Source organism: Bos taurus, chromosome 6 (assembly GCF_002263795.3).
Source record: "Bos taurus isolate L1 Dominette 01449 registration number 42190680 breed Hereford chromosome 6, ARS-UCD2.0, whole genome shotgun sequence".
Taxonomy (NCBI): Eukaryota; Metazoa; Chordata; class Mammalia; order Artiodactyla; family Bovidae; genus Bos; species Bos taurus.
The window spans coordinates 88,618,794-88,644,855 of NC_037333.1; the positions used below are offsets into that span (position 1 = coordinate 88,618,794).

The window sequence follows — 26,062 nt, forward strand, 5'->3', positions numbered from 1 at the left end:
TATTATTCCTGTAACTTCTACAACTGTATAATGAAGTAGGTACTATTATTTCTTTACTACAAATGAAGACAGACAGACTGCCATTTGAAGGTGTGTAGTTTAGGGTGAAGCCCCAGGCTTCAGCAATATGTGAATTGTGAGCTTCCAGGTATTCAAGCTGGTTTAAAAAAAGGCAGAGGAACAAGAGATCAAATTGCCAACATCTCCTGGATCATCGAAAAAGCAAGAGAGTTCCAGAAAAACATCTATTTCAGCTTTATTGACTATGCCAAAGCCTTTGACTGTGTGGATCACAATAAACTGTGGAAAATTCTGAAAGAGATGGGAATACCAGACTACCTGACTTGCCTCTTGAGAAACCTGTATGCAGGTCAGGAAGCAACAGTTAGAACTGGACATGGAACAACAGACTGGTTCCAAATAGGATAAGGAGTACATCAAGGCTGTATGTTGTCACCCTGCTTATTTAACTTATATGCAGAGTACATCATGAGAAGCGCTGGACTGGAAGAAGCACAAGCTGGAATCAAGATTGCTGGGAGAAATATCAATAATCACAGATATGCAGATGACACCACCCTTATGGCAGAAAGTGAAGAGGAACTAAAAAGCCTCTTGATGAAAGTGAAAGAGGAGAGTGAAAAAAGTTGGTTTAAAGCTCAACATTCAGAAAACTAAGATCATGGCATCTGGTCTCATCACTTCATGGCAAATAGATGGGGAAACATTGGAAGCAGTGTCAGACTTTATTTTTCTGGGCTCCAAAATCACTGCAGATAGTGATTGCAGCCATGCTCCAGTACTTTGGCCACCTCATGCAAAGAGTTGACTCATTGGAAATGACTCTGATGCTGGGAGGGATTGGCGGCACGAGGAGAAGGGGACGACAGAGGATGAGATGGCTGAATGGCATCGCCAACTCAATGGACATGAGTCTGAGTGAACCCCAGGAGTTGGTGATGGACAGGGAGGCCTGGAGTGCTGCGATTCATGGGGTCACAAAGAGTCGGACACGACTGAGCAACTGTACTGAACTGAACTGAACTGAACTCCTTGGAACGAAAGTTATGACCAACCTAGACATCATATTAAAAAGCAGAGACATTACTTTGCCAACAAAGGTCCATCTAGTCAAGGCTATGATTTTTCCAGTGGTCATGTATGGATGTGAGAGTTGGACTATAAAGAAAGCTGAGCACCGAAGAATTGATGCTTTTGAACTGTGGTATTGGAGAAGACTCTTGAGAGTCCCTTGGACTGCAAGGAGATCCAACCAGTCCATCCTAAAGGAGATCAGTCCTGGGTGTTCATTGGAAGGACTGATGCTGAAACTGAGATTCCAGTACTTTGGCCACCTGATGTGAAGAGCTGACTCATTTGAAAAGACCCCAATGCTGGGAAGGATTGAGGGCAGGGAGGAGACGGGGACGACGGAGGATGAGATGGTTGGATGGCATCAGAGACTCAATGGACATGGGTTTGGGTGGACTCCAGGAGTTGGTGATGGACAGGGAGGCCTGGTGTGCTGCGGTTCATGGGGTCACAAAGAGTCGGACACGACTGAGTGACTGAACTGAACTGATATACTCTTGTGGTTAATAGTGCGGATTCTGGAGCCGTAGAACCAAGGATTCTAGAGCCTTGGTCTTCTACTAAAGAGTTTAGCAAACCTCCTAACCTCTGCACGACTTACTTTCCTCATCTTTACAGTTGGATTTAAAGGTTAATTTCCTCTTGGAAGTGTAATGAACGTTAAATGAGTTGAACTATGGAAAGCACTTAAAATAGTGGTGACAGATGCTAAGTGAGGTTAGTTTGAATAATATGAAATTGTTGCCTTTGTAGGCCAAGTATGGACAGTTTCAAATGTCTCGGTCTAATAGGTTAGCTGTTATTTAGAAGACAAATGGATGCTGTTGAAGGGTTTTGCCCTCTTGAATTGCATCCTATTCCTTTCTTTCCTTTCACATGTAGATATCTCAGTATAATAGATACATCTGCCGTCTTTTCCACCTCATCAACTGCCTTACCAATGTAGTTCTTTCTCCTTCAGTGCTTGAAGCCATGTGGAACAACCCTAAACAAAGTTCCATAGTAACACTGCCTAACTGTATATTTCATACTGCCAAGAGATAATAAAATACACCACCATATTAGAGAATAACCATTTGAAAAGTTTCTATATACTTTTGGCTACTAGATCAGATTTGTGAAAAAGGAAGCATACTTACAGGGGGTTTTATAAAAATATTTTAGACAGTTTATTTACTCATTCTTTTTTTCATTCATTAATTTATTCAGTTCTTTGATTGAGTACATCCTATACAAAGGACACAACATTAAATACAGCAAACTATACAGAGATGAATGTGACAGGACCTCTACCATTAGGAAGTTTAACATTATCTAGAACTGAATTTGAACTAATACGTAACTGGTAGTGAAATATTTGGACCATTTAAAACAAAGATGAATAGTTCTGTTACAAAAGCTTATATTCTTGTATGACAGAAAGATGTCTCTGAAATGAACAGATTTTTGTCTCTGAAATTATATCAGTTATCTATTGTTATGTAACAACTTATCCTAAAATGTAGCAGGATATTACAACAAATATTTTGTATCTCTCACATTTTCTGAGGATCAGGAATCTAGGAGTGGTTTAGCTGGTTTTTTCTTTTTGTTTTGGCTCAGGTCTCTCATGAGGTTGCAGGCAAGCTCTTAGACAGGGCTGCAGTCATCTGAAAGCTTGACTGGGGTGAGTTGATGGCCCACTCACACAGCTGTGGACTGTGGAGGGGACGCCTCAATTCCTTGCTGGCTTTTGACAGAAGGACTTGGTTCCTGTCATATAGGCCTTTCCCCAGGGCTACTCTGGATGTGGCAGTTGGCACCCCCAGAGCAAGCAATCCAAGAGAAGAAGCAAGGAGGACACCGCGGTGACTTTTATGACCCAGTCTCCCCAAGCGACAGCCTGGCACTTCTGCTCTCCTCTGTTCCTTAAAAGTGAGTCACTAAGTCCAGCCCATTGGCAAGGTGAGGAGGATTAGACTGTCTCTTGAAAGGTGGAGTATCAAAGCCTTCACAAACATATTCAAAACTACCACTGCAGTGATGTTAATGTCTCACTTGATAGTTTATTTGCCTTTTTTTGCATCTAGTAGAACTCTGTGATTGCATGTACTTGCTACTTTTTTGTTGGTAACTTTTTAATCATACATTTTCTATTTCCTGGTTTAATAAGTAATACATGTTAATTATAGATTATGTAATAAGATAAACAAATATGAAAAATATGAATCACCCATACCTTATTCTACAAACCATATATAACCACATTTAACATGCTTTTGGTTTGTAGTATATATTACTACATACATAAATGTATATATACAGTAATAGTATATATTCATATAAAAACATCTATATTATTTTATAGATAGTACACTTTTGGATATTTGTATCTATATTCTTATCTTAACATAAGGAGAATTTACTCTTATAATTAAAATTTATTAGAAAACAATTCTAAGAGCTGCATTACATTCTGTTTTTCCTTCTATAATCTTTTTTTCTATTTTTAAACATTAGGCTATTTACTTCCTTTTATCACAATAAATAATAGTCATCTTTACATAGTATCTATGTACATCTGATTATTTTCGTATAAGATCCTACAAGTAAAATTATAGGGTGAACTTACTACTAAATTTGCTCTCAAAGAAAGTTATATTCATTTGTATCTCTTTTGTTGTTTAGTCGCTAAGTCATGTCCCACTCTTTTTATGACTCCATGGACTGTAGCCCACCAGGTTCCTCTGTCCATGGAATTTCCCAGGCAAGAATACTGGAGTGGGTTGCCATTTCTGTCTCCAGGGGATCTTCCCAACCCAAAGATCAAACCCAGGTCTCCTGCATTAGCAGGCAGATTTTTTGCCACTGAGCCATGAGGAAAGGCCAGTAGTCTGAGCACAGTACATCTCACTGTAATTTGTTGAGTATTTAATATTATCATTTTTTCATCTTTTTAATAGACCAATTTCACTTTCTTACTTTGCATTTTGTTGACATACCAGTTATTTTATTGCCTCTCTGTTATAAATTCACTTTTTGTTGTTGGCTCTGTGAAACTGGACGTGGAAACCATTACTTATTTATTTTCAGGCTAGGCTTTACTGGGGCCCCAGCTGCAGCAGGAGAGAGCATTGAAATACGCTTCCTTTGCAGCCTACGTGATATCATACTTAGCCAGTAGAGGGCGCTGGAGAAGCACTGCAGGAGGAAGCAGGTCTTCTGATTCGTAGGGGCTGGCATGCCAGGTTCCCGGGAAGCTGACTTTCTTCCCCCGGGACTCCTCGCAGAATGGTTTCTTCAGCGCTAGTTGCCTGTGGAGTGCAGGTTTCTTTAGCATTTGCTCCCGCAACCCCTTTTGTAGCTCTTGATTTGGTTTGTGGTGGCACAGCCTGGAGTCCCTTACAGTCCTGTGCTCTAACTCAGATCATTACTCTCCACACCCCACCTTGGTGCTCGCTCCCAGAGAGTGCTCTGTGGGGCTGACCATCTAGTAAACCCATCACTGTCCCATGCAGCCTCAAAGATGCCACAGCCCACGGCATACATAGAGTTGTACTAGGTTCCTACAGAGATGGTTCCCTCAGCTCACAGTCCCAGCAGCACTGGCTGCAGCGCCCCTGGCTTCATCCGGGTGCCTACCCCTCAGCCTCAGCTTACCTGTTCTCCAGACTTTTTTTCCTGCAGCCCTCCAGACACGGACACTGTGTGATCTGGCCTTGCGCCCACAGAGAAGCCCCTGTGCTCACTTGCCCACTGGATCCACACTCCAGAGGGTTGTTTCTGCTTATCCTACGCCTATGGCCCTGCTGGGTCCTGGGAGCAGAGGACGTTTCCTCTATGCAATGGGCTGCAGCCACACCTTCTTCAGTGCATTTCAACTCTTTACTCCAAGCTTTTCCGTAGTTGGGTATTCTTCCTCAGACGAGGGTACCCTTTAGAGTTCCCTTTCCATTTCCTATTACCACAGCTAAATAGTTCTTTATATTAAATTATAACCCCCATTTAAATGACTGTGTGATTTCTGTCTCCTCATTAGACACAGACTAATACCACCCATCACTATTAAGATACAACTTTTCCCACACACTTAGTAGCTATTTGCATTTTCTCTTCTGCAATTTTACTTTTCAAACCATGCGTCTTACTTATTATTTTTTTTTCCATTTTGTAGACTTTCAAGATATTAAAGATAAATCTTTTGTCATGTTTATGGCGGATACTTGAGACTACTTTAAATAAGTATACTGAGTTTTAACCACTACATTTGCTTTATTTTAGTGAGTTGAGACCTTCTTATTAACTCATAGATAAAAGGATAAAGAAAACTGGGTTTACTACACTCCACCTTATCCTATAGTATGTGTAATACAATCAGTTTAATCCAATGCTTATTCAGTTCAGTTCAGTCACTCAGTTGTGTCCGACTTCTTGCGACCCCATGGACTGCAGCACGCCAGGCCTCCCTGTCCATCACCAACTCCTGGAGTTCACTCAAATTCATGTCCATTCAGTTGGTGAGTCCATTGAGTCCCATGCTTATGAGGAATGCAAATAGAACTAGTAGTAGAATGCAAAAAAGCTGCATAAATCTCCATTTTAATACAGAGTTCATAAGTAAAATCACAGGTGATACTTGTGGCATTCGCAGTGCTTTTCAGACTGGTGAAGTGGACTTGAAGGACCCTGAGCCCTGTCTTGTAGAATGAGTTATTTTGGAGAAAAAAACAGAGCTCGAGATTTCCTGCCCAACTTCAGATCCCACAGCTTCACATTATCTTCTGTATTCATTCAGCAACAAATTTGGTTATCATGGATCAAGTCTTAGCCTAGCTGATGAAATACATTAAATCTCTGTGATATGTTTGTTTGGAAAAATAAAGAAAACTAGTTCAATTGACTTAAGAAAAATCTAAAGAACACTTTTGAAATTCATCAGTAGAACAGAAGGGGAAAAAAGAAGGGCTCGGGTTGAGAGAATTATGATTTGGATTTCTTAACAGAGTCCATAACGTTTTCTGTCCCAAAGGACGGGTAGCTCTGATGTTATAGATAGCTCGAAGGACCGAAAGACACTCCTAGGTTTTATGAAAAGGCTAGAGTTTAAGAAACTGTGAGATACCATCACCATCAGATTTCTTGGTGGGATAATAATGGGCTGATATTTTATTTCAAGAGCTGGAAGCTATTACTTCTGAATCATTTCTGAGAGCTAGTTGATGACAGTTCTCTTGACAGTTGAAGTTAAATAAGCTTAAGCTACATGGTATCTTAAAATACCATTTAAATTCAAGTTCACTGAGTGTTTTACTCTAAAAACTATTTGGAATACATAGTATCCGAGCTTATTTTAGTTACTGAAACTAAATTCAAGTTTCTTTCAGTCCAACTGTGAATCCAACCTAACCTCTTCACTTCAGAGAGAGACAAGCCGTACATTCAATTTCCTATAGATTCAAGTTCACGTATTTTTTTTTAATGCAAGTATAGAATTTATGCACTGAAATAGCACTAAAACCTTCTAATTTTGTAGAAGTGTCTTAGCAATAGTGACTTGTACTGCTAAACTGTTGTCTCTGTTTTTATTACCCGTTTACTTTGAAGATATTTCAGTATGATTGCCTTTTCTGTACTGAATCTGAAAATAAGGAGAAAGAGTATTAACCATTGGACACATTTCGTGCATTGAACCTACTAAGGAACCAAGCACCCAGTGTGCAAGCTCTTGACTTACTTTGCTACTGTCCTTTGGATCTCTCTTTTTTCTTCTTCATTTAATCTTTGAAGGATGGATTCCAGGAGAGAAAAATGAAAGTTAATATACTGAGCCACCTGAAAGAAAAAACAAAAAGGTAGAGCATTTGTGTGAGAGGTACTGGGACAGGAGAGCTCAAAGACAGATTCAGGGCAATGGCATCCATACATCACTGCTAATTTCTTCGGCATCTTTATCCATGAGGAAAATGCGAGCGTTTGTTTTGGACGGTCCCTGTAGGAGTCTATGCAGCAGCGGAATGTCTGTCTTCTTTAGCCGTTTCTGCTCTGCAAATGAAAATAAGAATCAGCTATAGTCAGGAGGCCATCCTAGAGAAGAAAAGGAACATAATCTGTCCATTCATTTTGCTTCTTCTACTTACTTTGTAAAACCTATAAAGAAGAGGAGTTGTTTTACTCACTCAAAAAAGCAAGTTGAAATTAAAACCTTTAAATGAACTAAAAATAGACTTTCTCTTGCTATCCTTTGGGATTTGACTTTCCATCTCAGAACTCTAAACTTGCCTTTGGTTTGGATGTTCAGACAAATCTGCCGTCCCATTTATGCCTTTGCAAAACTTAAAAACATTCATTCAATAAATTTTATTGATCTTTCCTAGTTCCATTAATATAATTCTATCCTTCTAGTAGCTCAGATCCAAAACTTTGTAATTATCTTCAATTCTTCATTTCCCTCTCACCCCACATCCAATCTTTGGATTTTCTTTAAAAATATATTCTGAATTGTTATTTACATTAGGAGTATTTTTTATTATTTCATTCATCTATTGGCTTCAGCCATAATAATGACATGAGAAAGAAAACAACTTCCAATTTGGTATATTCCCAGAACTTCAAATTTCCAAAAGTTATAAACACTTCTACCACAAAATATTTCTAATTTTTTGCCTAAGTAGTTTCGCACCTGTGATTTCATCTTTATCAGAATGAAGCATGAACAGGACACAGTGCCCTTACAATCATTTTCTTTCCTCCTTCCTTTCTCAAATAATTTTTCAGTTCTTACTATATACCAGGCCTTGTTCTCTGTGCTGGGCACACTATAGAAGAGAGCAGAGTAAAATCACTTCTCTCATGGCCCTTACACTCATGGAGAGGATGGTGATAAGGAAGACACACTAATAAAACCTATCATATATAGTGATAAGTATTCAGGGGGAAAGTTACTCAAGGAAGGGGATAGAAAGTGTGCGTGTGTGTACATATGTATATGCAAGTGAAAGGTTTTAAATTATTGATAGAATGGCTGAGGAAGGCCTCACCGAAGATGTAATATTTGAGCAAAGACCTGAAGGAGATGAGAGAGGAATCATGAAGCTATACTTCCCTGGTGGTTCAGACAGTTAAGCGTCTGTCTACAATGTGGGAGACCCAGGTTCGATCCCTGGGTCAGGAAGTTCCCTGGAGAAGGAAATGGCAATCCACTCCAGTACTATTGCCTGGAAAATCCCATGGACAGAGGAGCCTACAGTCCATAGGGTCGCAAAGAGTCAGACACGACTGAGCGATCTTCACCATAATTCACCATAAGCTAGAAGCTAAGTCGCTTCAGTGGTGTCCGACTCTGTGCGACCCCATAGACGGCAGCCCACGAGGCTCCCCCGTCCCTGGGATTCTCCAGGAAAGAACGCTGGAGTGGGTTGCCATTTCCTTCTCCAATGCATGAAAGTGAAAAGTGAAAGTGAAGTCGCTCAGCCATGTCCGACTCCTAGCTACCCCATCGACTGCAGCCCACCAGGCTCCTCCGTCCATGGGATTTTCCAGGCAAGAGTACTGGAGTGGGGTGCCATTGCCTTCTCCGATTTAGGGGACGTGTGTGTCAAAAGAATAAGTAAGTAAACTGAGCACCCATGAAGTCAGTACATGCCTAAGGATATCGAAGAGCTTCTCTTGTGGCTCAGACGGTAAAGCATCTGCCTACAATGCAGGAGACCCAGTTCGATCCCTAGGTTGGGAAGGTCTGGAGAAGGAAATGGCAATCCACTCCAGTACTCTTGCCTGGAAAATCCCATGGATGGAGGAGCCTGGTAGGCTACAGTCCACGGGGTCGCAAAGAGTCAGACACGACTGAGCGATTTCACTTCACTTCAAAGATGTTGAAGAGCAGCTAGGGAACAAGGTGGCTGATATGGAGATGAGGAGAGGGCTATTAAATGATGAAGAGAAGAGGTAATGGGACCAGCACAAAGATTTTGACTTTGCTGTGAGAAGGGAGACAATTGGAGGATCTGAGAAGTGGTACGACACAGTCTGACTTACACGGTTAAAGAATTGCCTGCTCTGTTGAAGTAGACTGAGGGGAAAAAGGTAACCCAGTCAGTCCCTTCTCTGGTATCATGTGTTTCTTTGGGCTTTTAAAAGTTCCAAGGGTCAGAACTGTTCTCATCCCCTGGACTGGACTTTTCCAGGAAAAAAATGCAAGACAGGGTCCAGAACTTAGAAGCCCAGCTTCCCCACAACTAGTGATATGATTCATTACCGGGTCCACAGAGTCAGTGTTTGCTGCTTCAATTCCTCTATGATTTCTGAATCAAAGGGGAACCTTGATAATTCAGCTGCTCTCATTAACCCACCAGAACCCTCTTTTTAAAAAATAAATTAATTACTTTTAATTGAAGGCAATATTGTGGTGGGTTTTGCCATACATGGACATGAGTCAGCCATGGGTATACATGTATGTGTCCCCCATCCAGAACCCCCCTCCCCCCTCCCACCCCATCCCATCCCTCTGGGCTGTCCCAGTGCACTGGCTTTGAGTGCCTTGTTTCATGCATCAAACTTGGACTGGTCATCTGTTTCACATATGGCAATATACATGTTTCAATGCTATTCTCTCAAATCATCCCACCCTCTCCCTCTCCCATAGAGTCCAAAAATCTGTTCTTCATATCTTTGTCTCTTTTGCTGTCTTGCATATAGGGTCGTCATTACCATCTTTTAAAATTCCATATATATGTGCTAACATACTGTATTGGTGTTTTTCTTTCTGGCTTACTTCACTCTGTATAATAGGCTCCAGTTTCATCCACCTCATTAGAACTGATTCAAATGCATTCTTTTTAATAGCTGAGTAATATTCCATCATGTATATGTACCACAGCTTTCTTATCCATTCATCTGCTGATGAACATCTAGGTTGCTTCCATGTCCTAGCTATTGTAAATAGTGCTGTGATGAATACTAGGGTACAAGAGTCTCTTTCAAGTCTGGTTTCCTCAGTGTGGATGCCCAGCAGTGGGATTGCTGGGTCATACGGCAGAACCCTCTTTCGAACTTTACATCTTATGTTAACTTGGGTTTGCATCCTCAATTTGTTTTATGCTTGATAATATAAAACAATGTTTCTTACTTCATGGTCACCTGGGATAATTATTAGAAATATATATTCCCAGACTGTCCTCAGATCTGGAGGGGCTTGAGAATTTGTATTTTAAATGAACTCTCCAGGTCATTCTGAAGTGTGCCTCAATTTGAGAAACACTGTTATAGATCATGGGCTTAGCAGATAAAAGGTTTTAAAAGTACACTAATCTATTTTCCACATTACTACCCAAACAGGTGCTCTATGCTCCATTCTTTTCTCTATTCTTAGTCCCTAAAAAGGTCTTAGTTATGATTACCTTCAGTTCTGGATTTCATGTATAAGAAATGTGATTTTCACAGGTAAAATGTAAAGAACTATGGTTTTATAATAAAAATAGGCTTCTTTTTTTCTGATTTTAAAATAATATGCATGTTGTGAGAGGGGAAAGGAGGTTATGTAGGTCAAAGGGTACAAATTTTCAGTTATTAGAAGAACAAATTCTGAGGATCTAATGTACACTTGAAAGTTGCTGAGAGTAGATCTTAAGCATTCTTAGCCCAAGAAAAAAAAAGTTAACTATGTGAGCTCATAGATGTGTTGATTATCTTGATCACGGCAATCAGTCCACAGTGTATATGTATATTAAATCATGTTGTACACTTTAAATATATTCAATTATATTTGTCAATTATCCTAATTATTCATCAATAAAGTTAAAAACCTTTATATACTGTTGTAATTATGAGGAAAAGCACAAGGCAGAAAGTAAAAATTCCCTGGAATCCTAGAACTCTGAGATAAGCAGCATTTGAGAGGACACCCCTCCATATGTCTCTTTAGGTACACACACAGACAATACATAAAAGTGGTCATATCACACTTGCTATTTTTATTGTACACATTTAAAAAAATCAAAGTTTATTTTTTGCTTTTTTTCTTTTATGCTTTTTCTTCTTCCCATTGTCTTTTCTGTATCTTCCCAGTCCCCTAACCAAACAATCAATGTTAATGGCTTGGTATTTATCTTTCCATACCTTTCTCCCTAATCATATACTCATATAAACCACATATTTAAATAGGGATTTATAATTCTTTTAAAAAAATGAAGTCATTCTCTATACATTTATAGGCATGTTTCATTTTTAATAAATATGTGTTGTAAAGTTCCCTCATTCAACTGGTACAGATCTAACTCATTTCATTATAGCTGCATATTAATCATGTATTAAATCATTCTTCTATGATGGGTAACTTTGCCTTTAGCTTTCTATCATTATAAATAACCTTGCATATAAATCTGTAGATAATAGTGCTTTGATTTATGTGAAACAGATTCTCACCAGTGGATTTGCTGGGTTAAGGAATATGTATACTGTAGATTTTTAATAAATATTGTTCAAATGAGTTCCAAGAGAGTAGGAGTCAGATCTTCACCAGAATTGCATGAACATACTCTTTTACTCTTATCCGTGCCAGCCAGTAGGTGGAATCAGATAAAAGATAACATGGCATTGTGGGTTGAATATACACGTCCTTGACCTTTGCATTTCCTTTAATACTTGCATTCCCTTAAGTTTTAGACTTTCCTAAAAATATTTACAGGTTGTTATTCTCTGAACTGCTTTATCATACTTCTTTGTATTTTTATTGGACTGGTTGCCTTTTCACTATCACTTTGCAAGAACTTTTTGATACTGTAGGTATTAATCTTTCATCTGATAGTCTTCATAATCTTTTGTTTGTATCTTTTACATTTTATACAGTCCAGTATTTTTATCTTGTAGTTTTCTCCTAAACAACCAGAATGAATATACACACACACACTCAGAACTTTCAAAAATTTATATATATCTATATCTATATCTATCTCTCTCTATATATATATTTCTTATATTTAAGCTTTCAATTTATAAGGACTTCAATTTTATATATGTTTGGATATCCAATTTCCATTTTCTTATAGTTGTTCTGGATCAAAATGTATTATTTTATGTATTCAATTTCTGGCTCAAGCGATCAGACACTTAAATTACAACCTGAGCCATTCCTATAATTTAACTTCAAAATTTTTCAGTTTTAATGATGGCCATTCTGGCTGGTATGAGGTGATATCTCATTGTAGTTTTGATTTGTATTTGTTTAATAATTAACAATGTTGAACATCTTTTCATGTGCCTATTGGTTATCCGTATGTCTTCTTTGGAGGAATGTCTGTTTAGGTCCTCTGCCCATTTTTTGAGTGGGCTGTTTGTTTTGATGCTGTTAAACATCATGAGTTGTTTGCAATTTTGGGAGGCTAATCTTGTATCATTCACATCATTTGCAAACATTTTCTCCCAATCAGTGGGATATAGTTTTGTTTATTGTTTCCTTTGCTGTGAAAAAACTTTTGAGTTTAAGTAGGTCCCATTGTTCATTTTTGTTTTTATTTCCAATATTCTGGGAGATAGATTGAAAAAGATATTGCTGTGATTTATGTCAGAGAGTGTTCTGCCTATGTTTTCCTCTAGGAGTTTTATAGTATGCAATCTCACATTTACGTCTTAAATCCATTTTGAGCTTATTTTTGTATATGGAGTTAAAGAATGATCTAACTTTTTTCTTTCTTTCTTTTTTTCACATTTAACTGTCCCTTTTCCCCAGCACCATTTGTTGAAGAGACTGTCTCCAACATTGTGTAGTCTTGCCTCCTTTGTCATAGATTAATTGACAATAGGTGCAAGGGTTTATTTCTGGGTTTTCTATTTTAAGGCTTTCAAAAATTTCATTTCAATATTGCCTTAGGGTTTCTCTAATCCATCTTTTACTCTTTGCTCCTAGCACCCCACACACAGTCTCTTCCCAAGGTCCTGATGCTAACTTTTACCCCACCACATAGTTCTGCACATTTTTCTCTAGCGAGGAAGAGGAACACTCCCACAATGTGTCAGAAAGAGGTAATGTTAAGAAAGAGGTAACAATGAGATCAGGGAGTAATGGTATGTAATGATGACTCTAGTAAAACCTAGAATGACAAGGGGAAGTGAAAAAAAAAAAGGAGTACAAAGATCAACAACTGAAATGTCTGCAATTCCTGGGAATCTTCCCCTATTCGCCAGGGCTATTTGATCACCATTCAGATAGTTTACTGGCCAACAAGCAAAGTCTTTTGTGTTAAGCTCTTCTAAGATCCCTTATTCTTAGATTGTCTTCCTTTGAAACTGTGAAGGATGAATAATGTAAAACACTCCACCTCTCTTCTTTCTTTCTTCCCTCCCTCCTTTTCTTCTGCAGAAAGAGGTAAACTGCTTTTCTGCATTATTAATGGGCAGGAAACACATGCAGTCACATAAGAATCACCAAGTTTTCTTACCTCCTGTTGCAAAAATAATGTAAAGTGCAAAATCCTGGGCACTATTTTCAATCTGTCAATGGAAAAAAATGAACAGACATGAATTCTTTGTTAGTGTTTTCTAAGCCAACCAGATCCAGATTACGTACCTGTTTCTTCACTTTAATTTTTCACTTTCCTATATAAAATCTTCTCTGCTCCCTGGGGATAAGGTAATTTCTCAATGCAGTTACTAAAAGATGTTATATAGTTGTCTTTTGGTATCTGCTGTGGATACCAAAATCCACATATACTCTAGTCCCTGAGTTGGCCTTTTGTACTGTCAGGACTGTATTCATGGATTCAACCAACCATGTATTGTAAACAGTAATATATGCATTGAAGAAAAAAATCCATGTATATGAATATGTATGGCTGAGTCCCTTTGCTGTTTACCTGAAACTATCACAACATTGTTACTTGGCTATATCCCAATACAAAATAAAAAGTTAACAAAAAATCCATATTTAAATAGACCCATGGCGTTCAAACAGGTGTTTTTCAAGAGTCAACTATACATAGGAAAGAATTTTTTGGAACTGAATATTTAATTTAGATATACATGCTTTTATGTCTTTTTCAGAAAAATCCATTTATGTGTTTACAATTAAATTATACACAAGATATTTATAGTTCAGTTCACTGATAAAGATTACCTTAAATTTTTGGAGAATTTGCTTTATTACTTCTTCAGTTCTCATATTACTGTTTACTCTGACCTTAGTTTCTGATCCAAAGACTGGAGTGAAAATTGACGTCTAGAAGAAAAATAAAAAAGATTTTTGTAATTTTAAGGACATATGTGACAAACTAACAAGAGTCTGTCTCTTGAATCTGGCCTTCCTTTGCACAAAAAATCCAAGATCATGAGTTTAAAATTTTGCTTTCTTATTTTTACTTTCTTTGTTTTGGTTGTTGAGTACTATGTATGCCTTTAAGCAGCTTTATATTGTTTCTAGAGTAAGTTAGGTAAAGCGTCGTTTGAGAATATTTGAAATATTTTCATTAGATAATCATCCTATTCTTTACTGTAATTTAAGATTTCAAAATTCCCTCCTGTTTGGGAGTAATTGTTCTAAATTGTTTTTATTTGAACCATATGAAATCATTCCTTTCCAGTTGGTCAGAAATGGTCCAGTGTTGGCAATTTCATGTGATTTAGCATAAATCTCAACTGAGGATTTGGGTAAAAGTGCTGCTAATTGACCATTTAGAACAATGTTTCTCACAAGTTGCTCTAATCAATAGTCGGCCCTTTAGATAAAATTTGGTAAATAGCTGCCATGATCCAATAAATCTGATACATCTCTCTTGGGGATTAGTAATGCACCATAAAAACTATAAGAAACATATAACCATACATTTTTTACTCATAATTTTATTCCTATTTTAAAATAAAATCCTGAGAGAGATGAAAAAATTAAATGGAAAATTCCAGAAATAATTCACACATTTTAAATTGTGTGCTGTTCTTTTTTTTTTTTTAAGTTTTTTTTTTTTTTTTAATATGGACCACTTTTAAAGTCTTTATTGACTTTGTTACAATATTGTTTCTGTTTTCTGTTTTTTCGCTGCAGGCATGTGGAATCTTAGATACTTGACTAGGGATCAAACCCACACCTCCTGCATTGGAAGGCGAAGTCTTAACCACTGGACTGCCAGGGAAGTCCCCGTGTGTCAATCAGAAAGTGTGTTGAAAGTGTTAGTTGCTCAGTAGTGTCCAACTCTGCAATTCCATGGACTGTAGCCCACCAGCGTCCTCTGTCCATGGGATTCTCCAGGTAAGAATACTGGAGTAGGTTGCTGTTCCCTTCTCTAGGGGATCTTCCTGACCCAGTGATTGAACCTGGATCTCCTGCATTTCAGGCAGATTCTTTACCATCTGAGCCACCAGGGAAGCCATTCTGAGTAGCATGATGAAATCTTGCACCATCCTACTCCACCCTGCCAATATCCCCAACCACTGACAATGTCTGCTTCTGACAGACATCTATCAACTTCATCACAGCCTGATGGTCCAGCATCATCTGAAGCAGATGATCCTCCTTCTGATATATTGTCAGAAGGTCATTAGTAGCCTAATGCTGCATCACAATGCCTATGTCATTTACCTCACTTTATCTTATCACATCATAGGCATTTTATCATCTTCTGCCCTTATAAAATTGAATACAGTACTACAAGATATTTTGAAAGAGAGGGAGGAAAAGACCACATCCACATAACATTTTTACACTATATTATTATAATTATTCTACTTTATTGTTAGATATTGTTGTTAATCTCTTATTTTACCTAATTTATAAGTTAACCTTTATCATAGGTATGTATGTATAGGAAAGAACATAGTATATATAGAATTCAGTACTATCCTTGGTTTGAGGCATCCACTGGGGGTCTTGGAACGTATTCCCTTGGGACTTTGTATCACAATCTAAGCCTCTAATAAGTGTGTTATTCAATATTGGCATTATCAAGAGCTTTCATGATATAAAAACATATCTTACAACTATTTCAACTTAAATTCCTAGATGCCCATCATTGCATACCCATTAATAGGGTGCTTTGAGTTTTGGGGTTTCATTTTCTGCTAGTTATTATACTGTAGTGAATGACATTTGTATGAAATATCTTTAGTTTCACTTGATCTCTTTCAATCAACAGCAATGACACTAATGTAAACTGAGTTCTTCTTTTGTGCAGACACTATGCTAAGTGCTAAATTCATCTCATTCCACTTAATCCCATGAACAGCCTTGTAAAGAAGGAAGGATGAAAGCTAAGAGATTGAGATTTTTCATTTGCTCAGCAAGAATTTGCAATCAAGTCATCAAATTGCAAAGACCAAGAATTTTAATTATGATGCTGTGCTGCCAACCTAGTGCCAGTTTCATTCTTAGTACTGCGAACTAATCTGGAAGCTGCTCATTTGGAAACACGTGGCTTTCACAGCCTTTCTTAACACAAACCACCCTACGTGTGCTGATGACATACAGCATAATTCTGAAGAGAAGAAACCAGGCCTGTCGGGAGTTGCGTATCTGTAGGGGACTGTCAAAACTATGTTTTGGCCAGGGAGGAAATTCTTGAGACAGAAAAATCTCTAATTTGAACCAAAAATTCACAAGGGAGATTTCTCCCCACCAGTCTCCAAAGAGACATATGGATAGCCTTCTAAGGGAGGAAGAAGGAAAAAGGTAGAAAGCCTTCTAAGGAAAAAGCTTATGATGAATGAATTAATATTTTGTATGAAAGAGCTTAAAATGGTGCCTCACATAGAGTGGTTTTAAAGTATTTATTAAATGAATGGATGAATGATTGCTAAAATACATGACATAAAAAATTTGAGTTCTAGAAAAAAATGATCTATTTCCTACCTTCAGCCAAGTTAAATATCTTATAAATATTACATAAAGGCACATATAAGTTCAACACATATTAAGTGAAAAAATCAGAATACAAATTATATAAACTATAATTGCTACTGCTGCTAAGTCGCTTCAGTCATGTCCGACTCTGTGCCACCCCATAGACGGCAGCCCATCAGGCTCCCCTGTCCCTGGGATTCTCCAGGCAAGAATACTGGAGTAGGTTGCAATTTCCTTCTCCAATGCATGTAAGTGAAGAGTGAAAGTGAAGTCCCTCAGTCATGTCCGACTCTTAGCGACCTCATGGACTGCAGCCCACCAGGCTCCTCCGTCCATGGGATTTTCCAGGCAAGAGTACTAGAGTGGGGTACCATTGCCTTCTCTGAAACTATAATTGCACTTGTGTAAAAAGTGATATGTATATTATATGTGTAAGACCTGGAATTAGAAATTTAACTGATCAGAATAAACAGGGCTATAGCTGACTTGATCCTTTTATTTCAAATTTAATGTTTGAATGTACTTTGAACCAATATCTTTTGTAGCACTTACATGATTCTAATGGCATTTATGGATGTATTGGTTTCTTTGCCCAAGCGCTGAGCTCCATGCTGACATAGGCACTAGCTGAGCCATCTGTATATCTCTAGTGTGTATCATAGGGTCTGCCACTTAGGGCTGACCAATCATGCTGGTTAAGAACTTGGGTTCTGACATCAGACAAAGCTGGATTTGAGTTCAGAGTTGGTACTTAAAAGCAGTGTGACCTGTGACAAATTGTGTAACCTCTGTGAATTTCTGTGAATCCGAGGTGATCAAAGCAGTCAATCAACCCTGAAATCACCATGAATATTCATTGGAAGGGCTGATGCTGAAGCTCCAACACTTTGGCCATCTGATGTGAAGAGCCAACTCATTGGAAAAGACCCTGATGATGAGAAAGATTGAAGGCAGGAGGAGAAGGGGATGACAGAGGATAAGATGGTTGGATGGCATCACTGACTCAGTAAACATGAATTTGAGCAAACTCTGGGAGATGGTGAAGGACAGGGAAAACTGGAGTACTGCAGTCCATGGGGTTGCAAAGAGGTGGACTGGTGACTGGTGACTGAACAACAACTGTGAACCTCAGTTAACTCATATGTAAAATAGGGGAAATAATAGTATCTACTTCATATAGTTATGTTTTAGTGAGTAATGAGATAAGCCAGCAAAACAATTTCATGCCAAATAAACAGAGAGTACCCAGTAATAATAGCAGTAGTATATCTGATAGTATTGTAAGTTTGAATTGTAAATTCAATTCAGTGATATTGTTAGCACAATAGACAGCATTCTTTCAAATGACATTAATGGAATTGTAACTCACTTCATGGTTGTAAAAGTGTCCATTAATAGAGGCCCTATGCTTCTGTCTGTCTTTTCTGTCCATCGTCAGAGGCGTCATCCTTTTCCTCACCAGGGTTGCTTCACTCATAGTTCTGTAGAGTAATGGAGATTCAGGCTCTTCGTTTGCATGAGGCTTCAGAGTGCTACTGTGATAAGATAAATAGTCTGGGAAGAATAAAGGTTATAAACCCATATAATTTAGCTGCTCATCTCTTTGCATCATGGATGGATTAGTATTAATAAGTAATTATGTGGCTAAGCAATGAACTAAAATTCTTTTAAACAGAAAATAGCAATGATCTTGTTTAAGAATAGGGACATCTGGTGACACTTGTGTTCCATTTTACCTTGGAATCTTAATTTAATTGTAGTTAGAGTATAAGCAAGTGATGTTTCATCTTTCTCTAGCACTGGTGCTAAATACAAATAGATTTTTATTAGTGTCAAGATATTGGGATTCCCCTGTGTTGAAATGAGTGTTGTCAATGGATTAATTATTAATATAAGGATCCTCATATAAAAGATGCCAAAAGGCCATAGGACAAAACTAAGGAAGTCCTGGTAGGAGCATCATGTTTGTTGTAGAATATGAGTTGTTAAAGGACAGTAGAGGGGATGAATTGAGAATGCTTTGAAAAAAATTAGTTACACATTGGAAGTTGCTGGTAGCTTCATGAAGATAATACCAGCATGATACCCTTGTTCAGTCTGAAATCAGCTTGGTAATATCACCATTCCAGAAATGTGAACCCCACTCCAGTCTCAGTCATCAGCTCCTCCTTGGATCTCTATATACCATATAAAAATGAAAATCCATGTAAAATACAAAATATCATGCCTGTCTCAGTAAATGACAGAAAACTAATAGTATTATATCATTGTTGTTATGATTACTGATGTCACAAGTCATAGGAGCTGGCATTTTCCCTTGGTTTGTCAAATTTGATATGAACTCATTTGATGTTTAAGGAGATTTCTCTCTTTTTTTAAACTTGTTATTTTATATTGGAATATAGCCGATTAACAATGTTGTGATCGTTTCAGGTACACAGCAGAGCAACTCAGCCATATAAATGCTTAAAACAACTCTATCAAATATAACAAACCCAGCATATCTGCCTCTGAGAAGCCATGTCATATTAAGTATTAACTAAAATGTTTAGCTTCTCAAAAGATGTAGAATTCAACCTGAAGAGCTTGGTCTTAACATAAAAAACTACTGAGTGTTATAAATGATCCTAATCCTTGGGGGGAAATACTGAACAATTTTATGTATGAAAAACTTTATTCAAACCATTCATTCTCCCTTATCTGATAAAGCTAAGTGACTTAATACATTTTTTTAAAATAATGCTTTTATATAGCAAAGTAAGGTTCTTAAACATTATATGAGCACTGTAGTGACTTAAGTTGGTATGCTCCTAAGATATATTTTTTAAATATAAAATAAGAGTTTAATAAGTAATGGTATATAAAATGTTATATTTTAGAAAAACATTTAGGATTCATGCATTGTATTAGCTAAAAGAGTCTCCTCATAATAAGAGTTTGATACTGACCTTCCTGGGAACCTGTTCCTCCAGTCACTGGAATCTGATCCCTGTCCAAGTCACTAATGCGATAAAGATCATCAAATTGTCCCCAGCGTGTCATTCCCCTGAAAAGTAATAAATTGTGTAAGTGATATCAATTATATTCATCAAAGGGCCTATCATAGTTTCCAGATTTACAGTATTAATACAGGACCATGGGCCTCTGTGGGTAGACACACCAGCCTAAATTATAACAATCTTTATATTATTAAAACAATATCTATACCAGAGTAGTCAACATACATTTTAATTAATTCTTGTACTGATTATTAGCATGTTTTGACACAATATTTTAGTTACATACTGAAACACGCAATTATATAGATTCTGTAAAATGTACGGAATATGTAGAAACCAACAGAATCCATTCTTATACAGATACCTTACTATGCTCTTCAGTGAATTTAGATACAAAAGTGTTTATTCTAACTTGCATTGAGCTCCCATTGCATTCAAAGCATTTTAAGGTAAAGTGATTCCAGTATAATAAGATACAAAACCTATCTTAAAGACCCTTGAGCACTGCAAAGAATTCGATTTATAAAGCAGGAAAATCTCTGGGAAAGACTCCTTTTCTGGGACGTCATGATTTATAAAGTGTACTATTAATTTTCAATGCATTCTAATGCCCAGAAAAAATAAAACTGGGCAACTGCTTATCTTTACCAGTTGGACCAAGGTTCATTTTTTATTTTCTTCCTGGCTTTAAATAAGTTACTTATTTTCTCTGTGCATTAGTGTTCTCACCTGTAAAATGGGGATGAACATAGAGTGAGGTAGGATAGGACTGTTGAGAAGATGAAAGAGTTAATTTATGTAAAACCCTTGAAAAAGTGCCCAACACACAGTAAGAACTCAAAATATGTGTTAAAAAAACAACCGTGGTTGGCTTAATCTTCATTGTCATCCTCATCACAGTCCCCATCATCTATATGTATTTCATGGTGGGTCTGGAGCCATTAGGGATCCAAGGTATTCCTAGATCTCTCTAGGTTAGTAGATAACTATCATATCTGGGACTAGTCTTAGCTCTTACTAAGAGTCTCTTCCAATGTCTGTTTTCCTTATGGCCAAAAAATATTAACCCGTAGGGAGTTTGTGACATTAATTCTACCCACTGGTAGCAACAACAACACAACGTGCTTATTCATACTAATGGTGCTAAATATGAATAAACATGATCCTTTTCTTCTGTGACCTTTGAATTCCTTTGGAGTCTTTTACAACTTCTATATCGAGTCTCACAATAATAGCCTTGTGACATAGATAAGATAATCCTAATATACTGATTTATTAATTTTCCATTAAGCTCTACCATCCAGGATATAGCCAGTCAAAACAAATGTCCTAGAAGTTCAAAAACTTTACTTAGTAACTTTAACTCAAACGAGAACAATTCCAGCCCTGACTAAGACCCTAGTTATTCTTCCTTTTACTTTTTTTAAGTTGAAGTATAGTGACTTCACTTTCACTTTTCACTTTCATGCACTGGAGAAGGAAATGGCAACCCACTCCAGTGTTCTTGCCTGGAGAATCCCAGGGACGGCAGAGCCTGGTGGGCTGCCGTCTATGGGGTCGCACAGGGTCGGGCACAACTGAAGCGACTTAGTAGCAGCAGCAGCAGCATAGTTGATTTACAATGTTTTAAGTGTACAGCAAAGTGGTTAAGATATATGTATGTATATGTATATATATTTCTTTCTCAGATTCTTTTCCATTATAGGTTGTTAGATGATATGAATATAATTCCCTGTGCTATTTGGTAGGTCCTTGTTTATCTATTTTACATGCAATAGTGTGTATCTGTTAATCCCAACTCCTAATTTATCCCTCCCTGCAGTATTCCATTTGGTAGCCATAAGTTTGTTTTATGCGTCTGTTTCTGTTCCGGAAATGACTTCACTTGCATCATTTTTAAGATTTCACATGTAAATGATATTTGTGATGTTTGCCTTTGACTTCATGCAGTGTGATATTCTTCAAGTCCATCCATGTTGCTGTAAGTGAAATTATTTCTTTCTTTTTATGGCTGAATAATATTCCATTGTATGTATATATATACTACATCATCTTTATTCATTCGTCAATGGACATTTAGGTTGCTTCCAGGTCTTGGCTATTGTAAATAGTGTTGCTCTGAACACTGGGGTGCATGCATCTTGTCAAATTATTGTTTTCATCTTTTCCAGATATATGCTCAGAAGTGGGATTGCAGGATCATACAGAGGCTCTATTTTTAGTTTTTTAAGTAACCTCCATACTGTTCTCCATAGTGGCTGTACCAATTAACATTCCCACCAGCAGTATAGGAAGGTTCCCTTTTCTAGTTATTCTTTGGATAGACAAAATTATCAATGTATAGAAGATTAATTTAAAAAGGCAGATGTGATTATCATAGAAAGAGTGTTGAAAGGGAAAGTGTTAGTCACTCAGTTGTGTCCAACTCTTTGAGACCCCATGGACAGTAGCCTGCCAGGCTCCTCTGCCTATGGAATTCTCAGGGCGAGAATACTGGAGTGGGTTAATCATGGGAAAAAAAACAGAATAACAGTGAAAAGAGAAACTAAAAAGTCAAAGCAACCCAATGCTGTCTCCCATGGGGGAAGACGAGAGAGCCCAAGCATGCCAGACCAGTGATGTGCTATAAATTCTTGGTAGTCCTGCCCAACTTGACGCCTGTCCTCACCTTCTCTCAGCTCAGTGATGTCACACAAATGTAGAGGAACAAACATGGCTTAATATAGCCAGTGTTCGGCCCCTTTTCTTCCTTACGATCTTAGCAACAACAAGCACCTCCACCCCCAAATTACCACCCCCAGCCTACCCCTTTTCAGCTCTGGACTATGTAATTGGAAGTGTCTCCATATACAGGTGTGCACACGACCAAGCTTGAATGCAGTGACCCAAAGTGTTCTAAAGAAAACTGGTGGAACTTTATGTAACATCAAATAGTTTAAGTTGCCCAAGCACGGGCATGTCAGCCTTATTCCAACCAAGTTTCAGGATATATACCATTAGCAAATTTAAACTGTGGGGAAGTATTCTCATGAGCTGCAAAATAAAAAGGAAGTCAACATTTGATAGACAAATTGAAGGTGGTCACTTCTCTACCCACATGGTAAGAAAGGAAAAACACTATTGATGTTATTCAAATGGACATCTGTCCAGTTTCTGCTCTTTATGCCATTCTGCCATGACTTGAACAAAGCATGTCAAAGCAGACTTTGGAAAGACATTGAAAACAGAAAGGGAAACCGGTGCCAGCAAACATAACCTCAGTAAGGTTGCTTTTACAAAAAATTTCCAAAACAAAACACTTGGACCAGTTATAGATATCAAAGCACTGCCCACAAAGTGTTTCCATAAAGGATCACAAGTGGTCACAGCTCAAACTGATTTATTTTTAAACTGTTACCACTCCCATTAAGCTGATTCAGTGTGACTCATTTCAAAGATAATGTAAACAAAGTAGCTTGATTCTCTCCAAAGGTGAGTTGAAAGAAAAGATTATAGCCCTTCCTGCAGCTGAGTACACAACTTCCACATCTTTTGTACCACATCCAACTGCTGGAGATATTAAGTCTATGAACCTGAGCGAACAGAGGTGTAAGTTCTGCCCGCACAAGTCCAGTATGGGAAAGGGAGCAATAAAAATTCTTAGGCAGTGAGTAGTGATAGTCCATTTCCTTACACAATTTCATTCAAGGCTCAAAATTTAATGGCAACCCACTCCAGTACTCTCGCCTGGAAAATCCCATGGACACAGGAGCCTGGTAGGCTGCAGTCCATGGGGTCACTAAGGGTTGGACACGACTGAAGCGACTTCACTTTCACTTTTCACTTTCATGCATTGGAGAAGGAAATGGCAGCCCACTCCAGTGTTCTTGCCTGGAAAATCCCAGGGACGGGGGACCCTGGTGGGCTGCTGTCCATGGGGTCCCACAGAGTCAGACACGACTGAATCGACTTAGCAGCTTAGCAGCAGCAGCAGCAAAGAAGGCTTCAGCAATACGTGAACTGTGAACTTCCAGATGTTCAAGCTGGTTTTAGAAAAGGCAGAGGAACCAGAGATCAAATTGCCAACGTCTGCTGGATCATCGAAAAAGCAAGAGAGTTCCAGAAAAACATCTATTTCTGTTTTATTGACTATGCCAAAGGCTTTGACTGTGTGGATCAAAATAAACTGTGGAAAATTCTGAAAGAGATGGGAATACCAGACCACCTGACCTGCCTCTTGAGAAACCTATATGCAGGTCAGGAAGCAACAGTTAGAACTGGACATGGAACAACAGAATGGTTCCAAATAGGAAAAGTAGTAGGTCAAGGCTGTATATTATCACCCTGCTTATTTAACTTACATGCAGAGTACATCATGAGAAACGCTGGGCTGCATGAAGCGCAAGCTGGAATCAAGACTGCCAGGAGAAATATCAATAACCTCAGATATGCAGATGATACCACCCTGATGGCAGAAAGTGAAGAGGAACTAAAGAGCCTCTTGATGAAAGTGAAAGAGGAGAGTGAAAAAGTTGGCTTAAAGCTCAACATTCAGAAAACAAAGATCATGGCATCTGGTCCCATCACTTCATGGGAAATAGATGGGGAAACAGTGAAAACAGTGTCAGACTTTATTTTTTGGGGCTCCAAAATCACTGCAGATGGTGACTGCAGCCATGAAATTAAAAGACACTTACTCCTTGGAAGGAAAGTTAGGACCAACCTAGATAGCATATTCAAAAGCAGAGACATTACTTTGCCAACAAAGGTCTGTCTAGTCAAGGCTATGGTTTTTCCAGTAGTCATGTATGGATGTGAGAGTTGGACTGTGAAGAAAGCTGAGTGCCGAAGAATTGATGCTTTTGAACTGTGGTGTTGGAGAAGACTCTTGAGAGTCCCTTGGACTGCAAGGAGATCCAACCAGTCCATCCTAAAGGAGATCAGTCCTGGGTGTTCTTTGGAAGGAATGGTGCTGAAGCTGAAACTCCAGTACTTTGGCCACCTCATGCGAAGAGTTGACTCATTGGAAAAGACTCTGTTGCTGGGAGGGATTGGGGGCAGGAGGAGAAGGGGATGACAGAGGATGAGATGGCTGGATGGCATCACCGACTTGATGGACATGAGTCTGAGTGAACTCTGGGAGTTGGTGATGGACGGGGAGGCCTGGCGTGCTGCGACTCATGGGGTTGCAAATAGTAGGACACAACTGAGCTACTGAACTGAACTGAACTGGCCTGAAAGGATGGCAATCAGAGTGAGGGTGTCTAGAACTGAACTGAAACAAAGTATAATACTTTAGGGACTTCCCAGGTGGCTAGTGGTAAAGAAAGTGAAAGTGAAGTCGCTCAGTCGTGTCTGAGTCTTTGCAACCCCATGGACTGTAGCCTACCAGGCTCGTCTGTCCATGGGATTATCCAGGCAATAGTACTGCAGTGGATTGCCATTCCTGCCTGCAAATGGAAGAAACTTAAGAGACACAGGTTTGATCCCTGGGTCAGGAAGATCCCCTGGAGGAGGGCATGGCAATGCATTCCAGTATTCTTGCCTGGAGAATCCCATGGACAGAGGAGCCTGGTGGGCTATGGTCCATAGGGTCACAAAGAGTTGGACACAACTGAGTGACTTAGCACTCATGCACACATAATACTTTAGGTGGGACTGCATCCCACTAGGGAACAAGAGGTCAAGGAACAGTTATTCCAAATTGTGCTGCACATTCTGGCTGTTCAGCTGGTTCCCACAAAGACTTCTTGGATAATTAATCACAATTGAATCAACTGAATCTAATCTTGCTCTTTTATGGGACAGGAGTGGGGTCATTTTCTGACAATTTTTACTCACCAGAAAAATATGATATCCTGCAAATATGCACTTCAAATATTCTCCCAGTAAGTCTCATTACTGTGGTAAAGAGCAAGCAAAGTTTTCAAGGATGGTCTTTCTCAACTTGAAACAAAAAGAGATAGATTTTTTTTTTTCTGGTCATGCCACACAGCATATGGGATCTTAGTTCCCCAGCCAGGGATTGAACCATGCCCCCTGCATTGGAAGCTCAGAGTCTTAACCACCAGACTTCCAGGGAAGTCCCTAAAGGAGATAATTTATCTTTGGTTCACAGCATTATTCTGATAAATAACAAAAAAGGCAAATGGATTTTATGGAAGGCAACTCATGAGAATATTAATTTATAATCTTC

At 38.5% G+C, this 26,062-nt stretch overlaps 1 protein-coding gene across 5 annotated transcripts in view; it reads right to left on the reverse strand.

Moving 5' to 3' along the window:
• Window positions 1–2,238: 2,238 nt before the first annotated feature.
• Window positions 2,239–26,062, reverse strand: part of RASSF6 (Ras association domain family member 6) — a 74,745-nt gene continuing 50,921 nt past the window's right edge. For 4 of the 5 annotated variants that reach the window (XM_059887784.1, XM_010806220.4, XM_059887783.1 and 1 more), the window contains 7 exons: window positions 19,837–19,934; window positions 18,258–18,442; window positions 14,177–14,278; window positions 13,503–13,554; window positions 6,995–7,113; window positions 6,806–6,903; window positions 2,239–4,385 (listed from right to left, as the gene is read on the reverse strand). In XM_059887784.1, the coding sequence (XP_059743767.1) occupies window positions 4,229–4,385; window positions 6,806–6,903; window positions 6,995–7,113; window positions 13,503–13,554; window positions 14,177–14,278; window positions 18,258–18,442; window positions 19,837–19,934 (811 nt within the window). In that variant the 3' untranslated portion in view covers window positions 2,239–4,228. Of the gene's footprint in view, window positions 6,710–6,805; window positions 6,904–6,994; window positions 7,114–13,502; window positions 13,555–14,176; window positions 14,279–18,257; window positions 18,443–19,836; window positions 19,935–26,062 lie in introns of all 5 variants that reach the window. The other variant, XM_059887785.1, reaches the window with a different exon arrangement.